This window comes from Callorhinchus milii, unplaced genomic scaffold (genome assembly GCF_018977255.1).
Source record: "Callorhinchus milii isolate IMCB2004 unplaced genomic scaffold, IMCB_Cmil_1.0 Scaffold2, whole genome shotgun sequence".
In the NCBI taxonomy this organism is placed as follows: domain Eukaryota; kingdom Metazoa; phylum Chordata; class Chondrichthyes; order Chimaeriformes; family Callorhinchidae; genus Callorhinchus; species Callorhinchus milii.
In genome coordinates this window covers 70,418,774-70,437,945 of record NW_024704743.1, presented here as the reverse complement: position 1 = coordinate 70,437,945, position 19,172 = coordinate 70,418,774, and the positions used below count along the sequence as shown (strand labels likewise).

General features: G+C 40.2%; 1 protein-coding gene across 6 annotated transcripts in view; it reads left to right on the top strand.

Annotated features, from left to right (window-relative positions):
- Nucleotides 1–19,172, top strand: part of LOC103181251 (DNA-binding protein SATB1) — a 74,643-nt gene that overhangs the window by 36,648 nt on the left and 18,823 nt on the right. For all 6 annotated transcript variants that reach the window (XM_007897581.2, XM_007897578.2, XM_007897579.2 and 3 more), the window contains 2 exons: nt 3,047–3,256; nt 7,886–8,041. In XM_007897581.2, coding sequence (XP_007895772.1) covers nt 3,047–3,256; nt 7,886–8,041 — 366 coding nt within the window. The remainder of the gene's footprint in view (nt 1–3,046; nt 3,257–7,885; nt 8,042–19,172) is intronic.

Sequence of the window (19,172 nt, the reverse complement as noted above, 5' to 3'; positions counted from 1 at the left end):
CAATTAATCCAGTGATAAATAAAATTACTCCAATTTTGTTTCATTCAAAAATGAACTGTTACATTTTTTAAAATTAATTTTTGCTATTTGGACATGGTAGTGACCACCTCGCAGACTTCTGACAAGTTGCTTTTGAGCTAACAGCATATAGGTGGCCTGGGCTGAATTTCTCTGATTTTTCTTTTACCTTTCCTGATCTGTGGGGATGCACTTTACCTCAGTTCAGCAGCTACCCTAACCTCATAGCCAAGACTAAGAACTCACTGTGAGCACAATTACAAGCATTAACACTCCTCACTCTTAATCTGTAAGAATTACACTTTTTTTTCTCCTTGAGTTAAATTTAATTGTTCTTAAATGATTGCATTCCTTTACACAAGCTTTTATTTTAAGCTAACTATATTCTCGAACTGTTTTAAAATGATGATGCACTGCATCTTCAACACTTTCCTTGTTAAATGCCTTTCTAATTAAGTAATCCTGTGTTACTGATAGCAGCTAGTAAAATTATTTCAGTAACATGTAATCTGAAACCAAATTTAAATAATATCAAGAAACAGGCATTGCTTTATGAAAGTATGTGGGTCTTCGCACATAATTTACTTATGAAATATGACCTACTTAATTGTTGATTATAAATAGAATTGAGACTGTCGTTCCTTAAGATTTGATGAAAATCAGAGTTGTTTCCTCTGAACATAATGACTATGATTTCAGTCAGTATTGAATCTGGGAGGAAGGTGTTTGTAACGTATTGCACAGCTAACTTATCTGGTTATCATTCGGTAGTGAGGCTGAAGTTGCTATTGTTGTTCATATTCGTGTGATAATGTTCTTATACTGCATTGAAAATGTTAGAAAATCTGAAATGGGCATTTGCATTTATTTTCCTCTTTTCTCTTTCTTGGGCAGTTGATTCACACAAAATCTCATAAAATGTAATGGACCCAACACAGCTGTTACTTTGTACTTTTCTGCTTCAATAATTACTCCTTATTTAATGGACTCTCAAAACCATATTTAGATAACTGCTTGCAAGCTGAAAGTGGAATTGCTAGCCAGCCAGTACAAAATTGTTCAGTGTGAGGATTGTTAAGCATATTTCATTAAACTAATGAAGAACAATTTGTACATTTACTGAGGATGCTTGCATATTTTCATATTTTATTTACTCAACATTAGTAAAGTTGATCTAATCAAGAGAAAGAATTTATGGACTGTGTTCTATTAAGATCAAGGATGTGGCAATGGATTATTTTGTTAATTGAATAGTTTGGTAGATTATTAGAATAATCAATTGACTATCAGTTTACATTAAACTATTATAAAAATGTACAACTTCCAGGTTAAATGTGTGATCAGTGTCTCGCACATTAATGTATTGATGCTTCACGCCGAGTTGAACACCCTACAAATTGAGATGACATTTTCAGTCAGTACATGCATGCATTTTCCATCTAATAAGCTAAAGATAAAAAGTATTTGTTTTGTTATGCCAGCAGTATTACTAGTCATTTGTAGAAGAGGATCGGAACAACAAATGTGTACTGTACTTGTCCACACTGATTGGCTTGATGAGATAGATTAATTGATCACAAATTGTAATGAAGTTGATTTGCACAACTCTGTATGAAGGATTATCAAGGATAAGGTAAATTTGCCTTTTCTCTTTAGTTTTGCAAAGGCATATAAAATTATCTCTTTACCTATGTTTGAATTTATGTTGCTAGTTTGATCGTAATAATGTTTTTTTCATTTAAATGTGATTGCAGCAATCTCTTTACTGACATCTGAGTAATCAATTTGGGACTATATAGGATTCACTGGATGGTTCATTTTCAGTGTTGTGAAATTAACAATTGGCCATGGATTGCATTTTTAATAACATGGGGTATTGCTCCAAATTCTTAGCTTTCCCTTCCCCCTTTTTTATTGCAAACCAGATAATGGTCCTGTGCACAGCTGCAACCATCCATAAAGTGGTTAAAAGCATGGTGACTGTTCCAAAATGAGCATTAAAGGTAGTCAGCCATTTTATGCACAGTCAGGTCTATAAGGAACAAATCTTTTTTGTTGCAGAATCAGTACCCTGTGGTTTATTTGGCATCTGCTTAGGAGTTACTGAAGTGTATTCTAACACTCGCTCGGCATCACTTTGCAACAATATGTTACCTGCACTTTAAAGTTATAGAAGTATAACTGATGCAAATAATTAATAAGAGAAGCTTTCTGAGAACTACATCGATCTCTCTTTTAGGTATTTGTGTATGTATGAACAAAGAATTTGTGCAATCTCAGCAGCTGACGTCAACTAACATTTGTATCTATTAAGATATTAAAAAATGTAACCTTTTTCATGGGCGTCTTTCTACATCTAGAGTAGAATCCATAAGCGGATGACAATGAAAGACATTAACATTTATGCACATAGTGAGTGTTCCATACTCGTCAGACGCCTTGCAGAAATGTTTTCTTGTAGGCACATACCTCAGAAACATCAGAAAATAATTGGGTTTTGTTTCCTTTTGCCAATTATTTGCTTCCTGGCAGAAAGTACTTTTTGTTTTTAAAATACATTTTTTTCATGGAAGTATGTTTACTACTTCAAAAATTGTTAATATATTTTAGTTTCTGAAGAATGTGCAGAGAAACCTGTTTGGAAGAAAAAAAATGCATATGATTTGTAGTAAAAATTGCCCTCATTAAAACTGAAAAGCTGTTCGCTTACTATTTCAGTAGCATCTCTTATATTTAGCCTTTCACAATTGAGTAGTTGTTTTTCCACTTTAAGTTTGTGGAAGGACTGTATAGTGATCATCTATTTTCTGTTTTACGCCATGAATGTGCGTGCACTGCTAGAGAAGACAGTTATAAAATTAGGGATACAATCGGGTCTTTCTTTCAAAGTACCTAATTGAGCACTAATGTATTCTTAGTGCCATTGAAGGTTCACTGAATCTCCAGCAATGCAGTGAGTGAATAATTAGCAGTCGCTGGTCAAGTTCAGTTGACAAAAATACCATTATCTTGTTTGTACTTTTTGCAGGGTCTGCTGTCTGAAATCCTTAGAAAGGAAGAAGACCCAAAGATGGCCTCACAGTCTTTGCTGGTCAACCTGAGGGCAATGCAGAACTTTCTGATCCTTCCTGAAGCAGAAAGGGACCGTATTTACCAGGATGAAAGGGAGAGAAGCCTCAATGCAGCCTCAGGGATGGGATCTGCGCCTTTGATAAGTTCTCCCGGTCGTCCTCAACAGGTAACTTTTTGAAAATGCCCTACTTTTATTTTTCTCCCCGTTGCCCCTCATAAATCTATTTTGAGACAAAATTCTCCATCACTTCACCAATTAAGAAATGCAGTACTTTATTTGGCAATTATTTTTTCTTTCAAAGGATATTTTGTTCTTCAGCATGATATATTATGATTTTCATTTAATTTCTTTTTCTCTGTACCTTTCTCACATTTATTCTATGTTGTCAACTTCAGCAATTAAAAAATATTCAAAAGAATCATGTTTGCAGATGTTAGATCTGCCAAGCAAAAACTGCACAGTTTGAAAGCACTAAAAGAAGTGCTTTACTGAGACGTTTAGCCATCCTTTTCATTTTTTTAATCGTTCAGTTTGGAGATTACCAGTGTGGTTTTTTTTTTACACACCCTGTGGGGAAAAGTGCTGAGAACTTGAGTGATTGACTAAAATTATGCCAGTTCCTTTTAACATTTATAAAAATAATTAGGGTATTATATTGCTTTAAAAATGCAAGGAATATTATTTTGGGGGAGGAGAAGAGCCAAGAGGTTCTTGCAGATTTTTTAGATTGGCGGAGTGAATAATAGTAAATATTAATCCTTGCATTTGATATAGCATCTTATCACATCTGTTAGACATCTCAAAGCGCTTCACAGAACGTACTGTAAAGTGAATTGACTGTATATTTTGTGGGTGAAATGCGGCAGCCAATAGCACACAGCAGTGTCCCACAAACAGTTGTGGATTGAGTGACCAAATTATAAATTTTTTTTAAAAAGGGATTAGTATCCTGGAAAAGCGATCTGCCAATCGACTAATGACTGGGTTACTGCTTACTACTAGGTAAACAGAGGCGTGTAGAGTAAGGAAACTTGCCCAACATTTCACCCTGCCCGGGAATCGAACCCAATTCTCTCGCTTGGAAGCGAGTGCTCTAACTGCTGAGCTACAGGACTCCACAGTGAATACAGCTCACTGACCTTTCACCTTTGGATACTCGTCTGTGTCTGCAGGGCTCATAAGCAAAATGAGCTTGAACAGTCTCAGACCAATTCCCAGTGGCTATAAATCCACAGCACAAAAGTAGTAAATAATAATCCTTGCATTTGATTTATCATGTGGTCAAGTCTCAAGGCGCTACACAGGATTTTACTGTGAAGTGTGGTGATTGTATAAAAAGTACCCACTTTTTGGTTAAAACTGACGTTAAATTGGTGGTGTCATTCAGAAAGAAAATGGGTATTCTTTGGGGAGATTAAAAAAAAGTAACAGTGGACTTTCAGTTGTTATCGGTCTACCACATTTTCTGAGGTGTTTTTTGCTGCTCAAACCAACAACTGGACTTGATCAACTCTGGTTACTTCTTCGAGTTCACAATGATTTGTTTTACAAAAGTATACTACGTTTTTAAAAAAAGGAAAGAAATGCAATATTATAAAATGTTCTCTGTTGTTGCATTGAAAATCTGGAACCTTTTGATTTTCATTTAAGAAGTCTTGCTTTGTTTTAAATACTGCCTGATGAATTATAGTTTTCAGCAGAACCACCCACTCAATTTCACAGACTTTGACCCCATTACTTGTATTTGTCTCAATATTATAATCATTCATTGGAGAAAATCTACTATTGTAGTGTTACATATTTTCTGCTGTCCTAGTGTTACCTACTATCCTAGTGTTACCTACTGTCCTAGTGTTACCTACTGTCCTAGTATTACTTACTGTCCTAGTATTACTTACTTTCCTGGTATTACCTTTCAATATATTGGCCTAACAGTCCACCGACAAATCTGGCTGGACCTCCTCAAAATCTACTGCTCCACTCTAGCTTCGGCCGAGTCGTCCTTCTACTCCAGGATAATCCTGGAGACGAAAAACAAGCCCAGGCTTCTGTTCTCTACCACATCCCGACTCCTCCGTCCCCCCCGCCACCCTGCGCAGGTCACCTCCTCCAACCTTTACTGCAAGGAACTGCTGGATTTCCTTGAATCCCAAATCAAGGGAATCCGCTCCGCCGTCACTCCCCCTCCAACTTCCACCCACCCCCCACCCCTTCCCTCCCACACACCGACTCCTACCCATCCTCCCCTACACAACTTCGAACCCGTTTCCCCGCCCTCTGTCACCAACCTCATCCTGTCCCTGAAACCCACCACCTGCTCCCTTAATAATAATAATAATCCTTAATAATAATAATCCTTGCATTTGATATAGCGCTTTTCACGTCGGGAGGACGTCCCAAAGCGCTTCACAGAATAGACTGTAAAGTGAATTGACTGTATATTTGTGGGCGAACGCGGCAGCCAATTGCGCACAGCAATGTCCCACAAACAGTCGTAGATTGAAAATGACCAATTTATTATTGTTTTTGTTTTTGGAGGGATTATTATTAGGCGTGTGGAGTAAGGAAACTTGCCCAAGGTTTCGCCCTCTGCCTGGAATTGAACTCAGGTCTCTCACTTGCAAAGCGAGTGCTCTAACCACTGAGCTACAGGACTCCATACCCTTGACCCCATACCCGCTCCACTCCTTATCTCCCAGCTCCACCTCGTTGCCCCACTTCTCACAGACATTATCAACCTATCCCTCTCCTCTGGCTTTGTTCCCATCCCCCTAAAAACTGCCACCATCACTCCCACTTTGAAAAAACTCTCCCTGGTGCGTCGCAGCTACCAAGCTACCAGCCCATCTCCAACCTCCCCTTCCTGTCCAAGGTCCTTGAAAGAGTTGTCGCCTCCCAGTTGCGCTCTTTCCTCTCCACCCATTCACTATTCGAACCCCTTCAGTCGGGTTTCCGTGCTGCCCATAGCACAGAAACCGTCCTGGTCAAGGTCACCAATGACATCTTGACCATCTGCAAGCAGGGCTCCCTCTGCCTCCTCGTCCTCCTCGACCTATTGGCCGCATTCGATACGGTCGACCACGCTATCCTCCTCCACCACTTGTCCTCCCACCTCAACCTTCAAGGCCCTGTCCTTGAGTGGTTTAGGTCGTACCTCTCCCACTGTCTTCATTTTGTTTCCACAAACGGCTTCTCCTCCAGTCCCCGCACTGTCTTGTGCGGTGTCCCTCAGGGCTCTGTCCTCGGTCCCCTCCTCTTCACCCTCTATATGCTCCCCCTTGGTGACATCATCCGCAGACATAGGGTTAACTTCCACATGTATGCGGATGACACCCAACTCTACCTTTCCTCCTCTACCCTCAACTCCACGACCACCGATGTCCTGACAGCCTGCCTGTCCGACATCGAGTCCTGGACGAGAGACAACTTTCTTCAGCTCAACGTGCGCAAAACTGAGGCCCTCCTGATTGGTTCGCGTCAGCGCCTCCGCACCTCAGGCGCTGACAGCATCAGCATCCAAGGCTGCACTCTCCACCTCTCAAAGCCAGTCAGGAACCTCGGCGTTCTGTTCGACCCTGAGCTGTCCTTTCTTCCCCACATCCGCCCCACAACTGGCACCTCCTTCCACCACTTCCGGAACATCGCCAGACTACGGCACTACCTCACCCCTCACGCTGCTGAAACTCTGGTCCACGCCTTTATCACCTCAAGGCTGGACTATGGGAACTCTCTCCTCGTCGGCCTTCCCGGCACCTCCCTCCACAAGCTGCAGGTCATTCAGAACTCTGCAGCTCGTGTACTGTCCCGCACCAGGCTTCGGACCACATCACTCCCACCCTCGCTCGCCTCCACTGGCTCCCCATCCCCCAGAGGATCGAATTCAAGATCCTCATCCTCACCTACAAGGCCATTCACGTCCTTGCTCCCTCCTACCTCTCCGATCTACTATCCCCCTACTTACCTGCCCGTACCCTCCATTCCTCTGGCTCTGGTCTGCTCCACATCCCCCGCCCCAACCGCCCTACCATCGGTGGCCGGGCCTTCAGCCTCTCAGCCCCTAGGCTCTGAAACTCCATCCTCTGGTGCCTTCGCATTGCTTCCTCCCTTTCCTCCTTCAAGGCCGGTCTCAAAACCTTTCTCTTCGACCATGCCTTCAGCTCCCATGTCGACTCTCTACCCCCTCCTCGCTCCTTCCCTCCCCTCACTCTGTCCATTTCTCCCCTGCTCAGGTCCCGACCCAACTGTCCAGCGCTTTGGGACGTCCTCCTGACGTGAAAGGCGCTCTATAAATGAAATCTTGTTGTTGTTGTATTACTTCATAATTTCACTGACAATGGTGCAAAGGCTGGTGCAGCAAAACGTATCCCAAGAGTTTTAAGTAAACAATTAAGCACGAGACACACAAATGCAAAACGTCTTCTTCTCTGTGGGATTGAATATTGTGACAATTTTAATGTGATAATTCAGACCAATGAAAGAAAGAAAGGATATAAGACAATATAAATTACCACTTCACAATTGGCATGCCATTCAAGAATTTATTTCAAGGCTACGTATGATTCCAGGGAGAGTTCTCCTCCACAGACTTTTTAAAACGAAACTGCACCTAGTTCTGAGTATTGCACTTGTTTAAGCAAACGTGTGCTTGTTGTGAGTTATGGATCACATTAATGAACTCCAAAGTAACACGCTGTCAATGGGAAGATATTGGGATATCTTTATATTATATTATATTATATTATATTGGGACTTGTCTCAATGTACATTATTAACTGAGATTGAAACTTTATCTAGGTCAAAACGTCCTCCATTATAACTGAATGGAATGGTAAATCAGAAGGCTGTCCACTTAATATTAATGCTTCCATTTATGATGAGATTCAGCAGGAAATGAAGAGGGCCAAAGTGTCCCAAGCATTATTTGCTAAAGTTGCAGCATCAAAGAGCCAGGTAAGGCTGAGATGTTGTTTTGTACAGTAAAGATGTATTGATGTTCGGGCTAATTGTTCTACCCATTGCATGTTCATTTGTTTTTACATTATAAAAAGGAAATGTTACTTCACAGTAGATGGCACAAATTATCAAGAGTGTTGAAAGTAATCATGAACCAGCTAGTACTGTCTAATTATTGGTTTCTGACAGTTGATCACAAGCACATGTGGTATTTTGATTTTTTTAAAAATAAGGTTATTTTATTCTGCCATATTTGTCTCCTTGTAAAAAAAACAGTCATTGCTCCTTTATGTGAGAGTGTGGCGTGATTAGTGTGACAGATTTCTTCATGACTGCTTCAAATGATTCAGCAATTGGGTGGCACTGGTAGGACAGGCGCAATAATGTCAGTGTTTCCTCTTGAGTTCAAACACTTATCCTCCACCTAGCTGTGCACATAGGCCCTGGCCAAAGTTTCCCAACTAATCTGAGTGAGTGCACCCTTGGGAGTTGGGATTTATGGTTTAATGCTGTGGTGTTAAGTGTTCAAGAACTGTAATGGACCCCTTCTATCTTCTTCCTGTGTTTTCCTGTCACACATTAATATATCCAGTGAGTATATATAGATAAGCTTTAATCTCATCATATTTAAAAAAGAATGTGACAAAAAGCAAAGGGTGTTTAAATTTAGTATTACCTTTCCTATTATAACCTTGCAGCACAGTGTTTCCCTGACTGAAATTTCTAAAGTTGTGAGTCAGTCAGATTTGCCTTCTACATATGGTGTTGCTGACATCTACACTTCTTTCCCCAAATTAAAAATAAATGACACTACAGGGGAGGGGGTGTCCACACAGGGGTAGGTCTAGTGCCATGAAAAACAGAAGCAGCTGAGTGAATGAGAGGTGTGGAACTTCTCATTCCCAAAATGAAATATTGCCATGTTAGCATAAGTACTGTTGACTGAAAATAAACAGAAACTGAGAAGTGGCCTGGTAGCTTTGCAGTAGGGCCCTGACATCCAAAATAAATTAATATGGGCTCCCAGGGGCAGAATGAGTCGGTTTTTTCCCCCTTTTAAATTCAACTTCCACAGATTGGAAAAGTTTAGTCAATTCTCTGCCGAATGCTATTGAAGGGATTCAAATTAGCAAAATGCTGCTTAAAGTGGAATGGAGAAGAAGCCATGACAGTCTCCCCATAATGTGAACAAACACATACCTCCTGTTTCGATGATAACAGAGCAGCGTTTTTGCAGAAATCCTGTGGCCGTGCAATCCTGCTCACTGAAGCAGGGCTCTGTCAAGGTTGGATAACGTAGGGAACAATCTGGGCTGTGCACAAACATAGAATAAAAATATAGCTGAGAACAGTTGTATGTTTTATATTATTTTGGAAATATGTATTTTGTATGAATGTGAAGCATTGTAACCAGTCTGCTTGTGACAAAATAAATTAGATCTTCGGCGGCATGTTGCTGTGTAATAGGGGACCTAATCCTTATTACCGGTTTGTTGATGCAAAAACTCCTTCAAATTGACCATTTCAACACATGGTTTCCCCTGAAACTAGCTGTGATAATTAGCGTAGGTCTAATGAGACAGAATGTCACTGATCCTGTGCTGAACTGTTGTGTATCAACGCCGCAGACAAGAACTGTCAAGCCTGCCATCTGTGACAAGTCCTGTGCAGGCCTGGCATGTTAAAATTGCAGGCTTGTGCATGCTCACTAGAGTGTGATGAACCAATGGCCTATCCTCATCTTTGCTAAAGCTGTGTTGCGTATTTTTTCCTCTGGCAGACCACACAGGGGCTTGTTCTGAAGAACATTTTCACTAATCTGATCAGTCAGCCAAATACTTCGGGAAAACTGCTTTAATGATCCACTAATTACCACAAGTCAATATGAACTATATTATTAGTCTGAGGGAAAATATTCCATTAGGTCTCCCTCTTGGGAATCCCTCTGCTTTGTGATGTCACGGAGTCATAGCCTCTGCTTGTAATTAATTTTATTTACACACGCAGACTCAGAAGGTCACACCTGCACAACCCAAGTCAACCAGGGAGCTGGTGGCACTCAGGTTTAATCAGATCTGTCATAATTACCATTATGCATGTTTCTGACACACGCTGTGAAATATTTCAATTTAACTGCCGCTAACAGAAGAACCAGATGTACTGTGAGTACAGCAGTACTGGAAATATTATTCCTAAAGATAAGCTTTCCCTTTCCTCTGTAGTTAATGTGCCACAGTAGCTGAAATATCCAGTAAATTATGATCTCGAAAGCAGAGTAGGGTTGATAACAGCCGATTAGACAGTTTAACCACAAACAGCTTGTTCATTTTTCAGAAATGCAAACCACATGTTCTAAATAATTATGCATTTCCTGGGTATTTTACAACTTATGTTACTTGTGTTCCTATACTATTGATTTGCTCTTCTGTTTCTGGGTATTTTTGTAAATTAATCTTGCAGAATTGATGGACAATCGAAACATGCTCTTGTGGCTGTGGTTAACCCTTTGAATGCCTGGGCAAGTTTCCTCCCCCTACCTCCCCTACCCCGATCCTTTGCATAATTTAGGTTACTCGTGGAATAGAGCTCATGAAGAACTGTATTCAGTTCTGTATCACTCTCCAGTTTTCCTACATGCAATTTAACACCAGAAATAAACACTTACATTTTCAGATGTAGCAGACCTCGTTTTAAAAGCTGCAAAGGAATTGCAGTAAAATGGCTTTTCAGGGCACCTGTCAGCAAGACTTGCTTTTTGATCCGTTTCATCAGTTAAACAGCTTTTATTCTTCTGAGCATTTATCATTGATATTTAGGTTAGCAGCTGACTACAAGAGAAGAGTTAGTGGGGTTTTCTCACCTGGTGATAATTATAAAACTGACAACCAGAATGCAGGTATTAAGTTATATTTGAGTAATATTTATACTTTGTAATTTCAGATATAAATAGTAATCCTTGTGTTAATATAGCACCAACCGCCGATACGTTTTAAAGTACCTTGCAGGATACTTTAAAGTGGAGTGACTGTATTTGTAGACTAAACTAGGTTTAATGTGATGATATCAGTGGAGTAAAAGGTGCAATTTAACTCATTATTGTGAATGGGAAATCCAATCAGTCTGAGATCATGCTCAAATTCTGAACAGTTATAAATTCAGAGGTGAATCAGTTACAATCTGGTCAAACCTTGTTGCATACCATCAGACTCTGGGTTCCAGACAGAAGACGGTACATGTTTGCCAGTTATGCTGTAACTGAACAGGAGATACAGCAAAGTCAAAAGAGGAAACTTTGCCCAAAGGGTGGGGTCCATAGGCTCCAAATATGTTTAGACCTATCAGGAAAATCATGTAAATGGAGGTTTGGTTTGGTTCAGGTCCTACCTTTCACACCGCCTCCACTCGCGGCAAACGGTTTCTCCTCCAGCCCCCGCACTGTCTCGTGCGGTGTTCCTCAGAGCTCTGTCCTCGGTTCCCTCCCTTTCACCCTCTACCTGCTCCCCGTTGGTGACGTCATCCGCAGACATGGGGTAAATTTCCACATATATGTGAATAACACCCAACTCTACCTCTCTGCCTCCATCCTGAACTCCAGGACTACTGAGGTCCTGACCGACTGCCTGTCTGACCTCAAGTCTTGGACGAAGGCCAACTTCAACGTCAGCAAGACCAAGGCCCTCCTGATTGGCTCGCGCCAACGCCTCTGCATCTCGGGCGCTGGCAGCATCAGCCTCCACGGCTGCACACTCAACCTCACTAAGCCAGTCAGGAACCTGGGTGTCTTGTTCGACCCTGAACTGTCCTTTCTCCCCCACATCCGCACCATGACCGGCACTGCCTACCACCACCTCTGCAACATTGCTGGACTCTGCCACTGCCTCACCCCTCAGGCTGCCAAAACCCTCACCCACGCATTTGTCACCTCAAGGCTCGATTATGGAAATTCCCTCCTCATCAGTCTTCCCAACTCTTCCTTTCACAAGCTGCAGATCATCCAAAACTCTGCAGCTCGTATACTCTCACGCATCAGGCTCGGGACCCCATCACTCCCACCCTCGCCCGACTCCACTGGCTCTCCATCCCCCAGAGGATCGAGTTCAAGATCCTCGTCCTCACCTTTAAGGCCATCCATGGCCTTGCTCCCTCCTACCTCTCTGACCTGCTGACTCCCTACCAACCTGCTCGCTCCCTCCGTTCATCAGGCTCAGGCTACTCCCATGTCTCCCGCCCGACCCGCCCTACCATCGGTGGCCAGGCTTTCAGCCTCTCTGCCTCCACCTTTTGGAACTCATTCCCGCAGTGCTTTCGCCTCGCTCCCTCCCTTGGCTCCTTCAAGGGACGACTCAAGACCCTCCTTTTAGACCCCTCTCCTGTAACTTTGCATTGGGCTCTCCATTTTGCCCATGAGCAGAAGTGTTGTATCTTGTACTACAGGATGGATTGCTGCAGGTGTGTCAGTGTCTGTAGAAGCAGCTGCCTGAAATACTGTGTGCGGAGGGAATGCACCTGAAATGCAAAGTCCAGAACACTGAATGATTGAGAACATCAACAGGAGAATAGGATGGGTTGGGGTTTGTATGGACTATAAACACTTTTCTTCTATTTGTACAAAAGCAAATGGAAATAGTTCTAAACCTGTTATAAGTGGATACATGATTGAAAAAGGATATGATTGTTAAGTGAGTAAAAAATCACAAGTCATTTTAATTTTAAAACTAGTTGTTGAAAACCTGCTTTCAATTTGGTAAGATTATTTTGCTTGTCCTGCTGCAGGCAATTGATAAACAACAACATGCATTTAAATAAAGTAGCACCTTTCACAAAGGGAAATGCCTCAAACAAAGGGGAATGCAAAATGCAAGACTATTCAAGTGTACTAATCCCAATGTTTAGTAAGTGCAAATTCAAAAGTACATTTGCTAAAGATAGCTCCAGTAAGTGTCTCAAAGTGTTCTTTTGTGTGTGGGGAGGTTAGTGGGGAGAACCAGCTTTTCATTTTGAACTAAATAAATTTGGATAGTTTCATTTATTTTAATTAAACTTTCCAAACTCTGATCTACTCTAACAATACAATTAACTTTTGTACAATACAATCTACAATTGATTATGTATGATGTGTTAGCTAATTTCTTGATGAAAATATTTGGATACTTTTTCATGAAACCTACAGCAACAACAAAAGCTTGCATTATATAGCACCCTTCACACGGGGTGGCGCTCGGAGCGCTTAAAATCCAGATAAAGTCATTAACTTATTTACCATATTGAGGTTGTGTAAAAAGAAAGTTATGTAAAATGTCTATTTTGCCGCACTCACTTAGAAATCGGGATGGGAAATTATTCAGAAAGCAGTTATTTGACCTTGGGCAATACGTTAAAATGATTGGTTCAATATAACAAGCCTTAACATAAAGAAATTGATCAAAATGAGTCCTTAACAAGTATAACAATTATCAAAGCATACAATTTTTTTGGACTAAAGGTAACAAAATAATCTTTCTGCAAAGACCTTTAAATGCAATCCTTGTTTTTTTTTATTGGGGAAGGAGAAAGAAGAATGGGGTGTATCTTGAGTCCAGCAGTCCAAGATTATGGAACATCTTCTACTTTTTAACTCTACCACATAATAACCTTTCGGTCAAATCAACACCAGTTAGATTAGGGGAAAACTTGCAACACATGGCTTGATCTTTTTCAAGCCTAGCAAACCCTGTTTGGTTGAAGACAATATCAGTCTTGGTCATGGTACCCCATATTCACGTAGTTTGCCAATAATTGCTGGTTCAGCTCACTTGAAAATTGGCACTCTGAGCAAGATACTGGGGTTCAGGTGGAAGCTGTAGAATCTTATCCTAACACGAGTCCAAGATAAGAAACGGAGAGAAAATTAGAAGGAGAAAAATAGAACAGCTTAAATTGGCATTTGCTCACTCATTGTGGGATGTGATTTGTTTTGTCAATCCTATGTTATATAACGTGGTTAAATAATAGTTAAATAATTTGAGCAAATTGCAGTCTGTTCTATCTTACTATAGTCAACACTCCTGTTGCAAAGTAATCCAGTGTTGTGAATTTGAGATGAGCAAATTAGCTCAATCCAAATATAAATTATAGATTTAGATTCTGTATGTATTCTTGTGTGGTAGAGGGGAAGAATTTAAATACCAATGTCGATTTCTTAGAACAATGGAAACTGCAGTTGAGCAATGTAAGATAGTGCCCATCAGAGCATTTACAATGAAATAAGCAGAAATGGTGTTCCACACCTAAAGTACTCAGAAATAAATTCAAATTTAGAACATATTAATATTGCAAATTGTAATCTGATTACATTTGAATATGGATGGTTATCCATGATGCGAAGAGTTGACTCAATTTTTTTTTAATGTATTAAATTCTGATGGATGTTACTTAGTGACCCAAAAAAATCAATATTGATTTTTCAACAAGGTGTATCAAACTGCACAAATAGTATAGTGATACAAAATAAGGATGTTGTACCAAATAGTTTTGTATTTCGCAATATATCCGAAACCTAAAACCAGAGAAGTACAGGTCTTAAATAAATATTATTCCATAGGGGTCTGAATTTCTGAAAATAAAAAAACCCAATGCTTATCAAATTTTGTGCTGTTCAAATGATTTTGCAATAAACTTCTAGAATTGTTAAGGAAGTGTTTAGAAACTGGACTCTTTTTTCTCAAGACAAAGTAAATCACTGCCCAGTGCCTGGAATCTGAATTTTTTCAACAAGTTTTATTGGGCTTCAAAGCCTAAAAAGGGCCTTAGTATTGTACCTATGAAAATAATATTATAGTATTCCTTCTGTGTAAGTGAACTTTATTGCTGGCCATATTGTAATCAATCTCTTGTTAATTTTAACAGGTAGATAACTATTGCAAGATTCACGGCAACTTAGTTTTAAATGTGTAACTATGTTTTGCTGACAGCCTAGAAGTAATGGCACCATGAAGTGTCTCCAAAAGCATGAAGTAAAATCTACTCCAATTCTTAACACTAAAAACTGGATTCTACACTCTGAGGTCTATTACGTGCATTGTGTAAACATATATGCAGGTTCATGTATACAGAGGGAATTATACATGTCCTTAATTATATGAGTATTAATAATAATTAATCCTTACATTTGATATAGAGCCTTTCAGATTGTTTGGACGTCTTGAAGTGCTTCACAGGATATATATATTACTGTCTTTCATTTTCTTTTACTTAATCAATATATTTTTAATTTTTCATTGGTTATTAATTACTTAATTTAAGGACACCTGTAATTGCCACTGCACAAGAATAAACTTTACCTGTAGTAGCCTTGGTCAGTTGATGAAGGATTTCTCTTTCATCAATGTGGGGAATTCTCATTCATTCATTGCATTCATGAACATTAACTTATCTTAGTAAATTTTAATCCATGGTGATTACAAATAGTGCAACAATAACCAGGAAGTTATTGGCTGTTCCTGGGGACCTTTTCTCTCCAGGTACTCTCTTCACAAGCATCCAAGCTTAGGTCCTGTAAACAGGCTGGAACTCAGCAGGCACAACACTGGGAGGTTAAAAGTACTTATTTCTGAAGCAAATTGTTAACACTGAATTGAAAATTAGCCATAAATATTGATAAGAATTAGCATATTAAAACTACATGGAAACACAAGTTAACAAAATACTTTTGACAGCTAACTTTGACAAGAAGAAGTTGATTTCATTTTGGCCTTTTTTAATGACTAAATAAACGCAGAAATAGTATTTAACGTATTCAAAGTGACAATAAAAATTAGTTTATTTTCATTATGTCAAAAGCCATGGTCTCTGAAAACAAGAAGTTATTTTTTTAAATGGGATTTAACCCTAAGTGGAAATTTGAGCAAATGCTGCATTTTTGAGGTCTTCTGACTGAAAGCTGACTGGAAGCCTGATCTGGAGAAAGAGGAGGGAATGAGACTTAGAAGCACCATTAAAAGGGATCTTTGTGCCCATCAATAGAAATAGAAACTGCCCAGCTTCAGAAATGTACATATTGCGTTTTCTGAACAGTATGATTGAAAGTGGATAGCAGAATGTTTAGACTATATTAGCTGTCCTCAGAATACCTGAATTTGACTAACTGAACTAATGTAATAAGGAATAATATTGTTAGAGACGGAGAGGTGAGGGGGAGGCAGAGTAGATTAATTCAGGTGATACCGGGTATCAGATGATATAGATCTGAGGAGAGGTTGGTTAAATTAGGACTTCTTCCATTGAAACAGAGAACATAGAGGGGATATAATAGAGGTCTTTAATATTCTAAAGGGACACGATAATGTAAAGAGGGAAAATAATTTCCTTTGTTTGGGGAAATCAGTGACAAGGGGACAGAATCTCAAGAGTATTGTTAGAAAAATAAGTAGGGAGAAGTTAGAATTGTTTAAAGTTGAGAGGTTGTTAAGGTGTGAAATTCAAAATAACAAGTAACTGTTGAGGATGGATCAATAGAATCATTACAAAAGGGAAGTAAAAATATTGAGGATATGGAGAAAGAGCTGAAAAGTGTGATCAATAAAGGGTGATAATACCTTCATTTTGTTATGTTATACATTACAGGTATTGAATCTGGTTTGCCTAGATTACAGATTAGACCCAGTGTAATGCCTGAAACAGTTGTGGTAAATGTTTCTTACACACCAGCTTGCCCAGCTTGTTATTGTGTCTCATTTGATATTTATGCTTTTTGAATGATTTCCAAAACCACCTGTCAACATTAGTATTGTTCTCTTGTCTTGTGGTAGGAGAGCTCAGAAAGTGCCCTTACCTCTGACCTCATTGCCTACTTTTAGAAGCTACACAAACAGAATGATTTTAGATCAAAATTAACTCCACCTTTATTTGTGGTAAAAGGGTTAGCTCATAGGAAAACATTGCTTGCAATGTACACCAAGTTGGCAATAATAACCTGAGACAGTTCAGCAACACATGAGTCCTACACGGGAATGCTTGATTTCTGACACTGGATGTTCAAAGTATAGCAGTGTTAAGTTATCCAAAGCTACTGCTATCTACCTCTGTATACTTCATTGAACAGAAATACCGTATTTACAAAAAAACATGGAAAAGAAAAGATTTTGTAACAGCAGGAAAAGTGCTGCTTGCATGTGAAAGTTGCAGAACTTCTTAAAATAGTATGGTGTGTTAGCGCAAATTTCCTGCAGCTGAATATCAGCAAGACATATTCTTTGGCTGCTGTCAATGTCTTCTCTCCTGTGGGTCTGAACTCCTCAAACACCCCAGGCTCTCCCTCAGACTCTCCGAACACGTGCGTAACTTAGGCGTCAGGTTCGATCCCCAGCTTTTCTTTTAACCACACATCCATTCCCTGACCAGGACCTGCTTTTTTCCACCTCTGTCACATTGCCCGCCTCCGTCCACACCTCACAACTGACGCAGCTGAAACTCTCATCCACGCCTTTATCACTTCGCAGCTGGACTATTCCAGTGCCCTCCTCACTGGTCTCCCCAGCTCCACTATACACAAAATCCAATTAATTAAAAACTCCGCCACCCGGATACTCACCCACACGAAACTCCTTACCCCCATCACATCAGTCCTTGCCAGGCTCCCAATCACTGAATGGATTGATTTCAAGATCCTTTCACTCATTTTCAAATCCCTTCATGCGCTCGCAACCCTCTACCTATCCGATCTGCTTACTCCCCAGTCCACCACCCGCTGCATCTGCTCGCTGACTCTGGCCTCCTGCTTGTCCCTCATGCCCTCTGTTTTACCATCAATGGCCGTGCCTTCAGCCACTACGCCCCGAAACTCTGGAACTCTGTCCTTCGATCCCTCCGCCTTGCCCCGGCCCTCCCTACCTTTAAATCCGGCCTAAAAACCTTTCTGATTGTGCTTACAGTCACCTCCCCTCTCCCTTTCCCCTGGCTCGTTGTCAGATAAGCTCGGAGCTATATTAAATGCAAGGAGTAGTTACTGTTGTTGTTGTGTTAAGGCAATACCCCTATGCAAAGACCTCAGCAACCAAACCTTTTTGAAAAGTGCAAACTACTTTGAATCTTGTAACATGTAAAAGGGCAACTCTTCCATCTCTATTGTAAGCTCAAATGTTTTTTTTACCGCAGGTGCCACAATTTATTATCTATAAAACCCTGGGAGAGTGGATCTCAGAATTTACTTTTGAGGTTGGCCATGCACAAAATATTGACTTTAGTGCTTAAGTGTACTGGACATTTCATTGTGTATTACTTTTAACACTGATGTGAGCCTACTTAAAGCAACCATTAAAAAAACTACAGCAACGAAGAAAGCCAATCAGGTCATTGTGCCTGTTCTGGCTCTCTGAAACAGCTGTCTGATTATTTCCATTCCTCTGCCTTTCCCTATATCCTTTTAAACAATGACACTGTATTATAACGCACTTCTTAAGAAGGCGGGTTGTGTTATAGCAAAAATGGGATGTGGACCACACTGACTGCTCATGTAGGCAGTTATCCAGCAGCCTGTACTTGGGTTGTACGAAAGAAGGGACATGGGCAGCAATGCTCCATTTTTAGTGCAGGATTTCGCTGGTGCACAGGACGTGAGACAGTGTACATGTATAGTGACTGGCTGTTGTGGCCCTGTCATCAAGCAGATTTTGATTTTATGGCCCGTTCTTCCCCCTCCCTCCAGTTACCATCTAAACCCTCCAGCTAGCAACTCAACAACAGCAACAACAAATTAATTTGTATAGCTCATTTCACGTCGGGAGGATGTCTTAAGGTGCTGAACTCACAGGCCAGCAGATATAACTTCTCCCTGTTTAATTTTTCAAAATCCTTCATAATTTTAAAAGCTCTACTAAGTCTCTTCTCATAATTCTGTGTTCTAGGGAAAAGCAGATAATTTGTCCAGTATCTTCCTCATAAGTAAAACCTCTCTCCCATGTAGTGTCCTAGTAATTCTTCTCTACATCTTCTCTATGGCTTTCACATCCTTCCTATAGTTGCCTGGACATCCTTCCTCTTGTGGATTGCTCAAATGAAAACATCCCAGTTTATGCACAAATATGTTTGTCCCATGAAAAGCAAATAATGCAATTAATTCAGGTGAAATAGGGTAGAGAATCCTTTTTTTCAG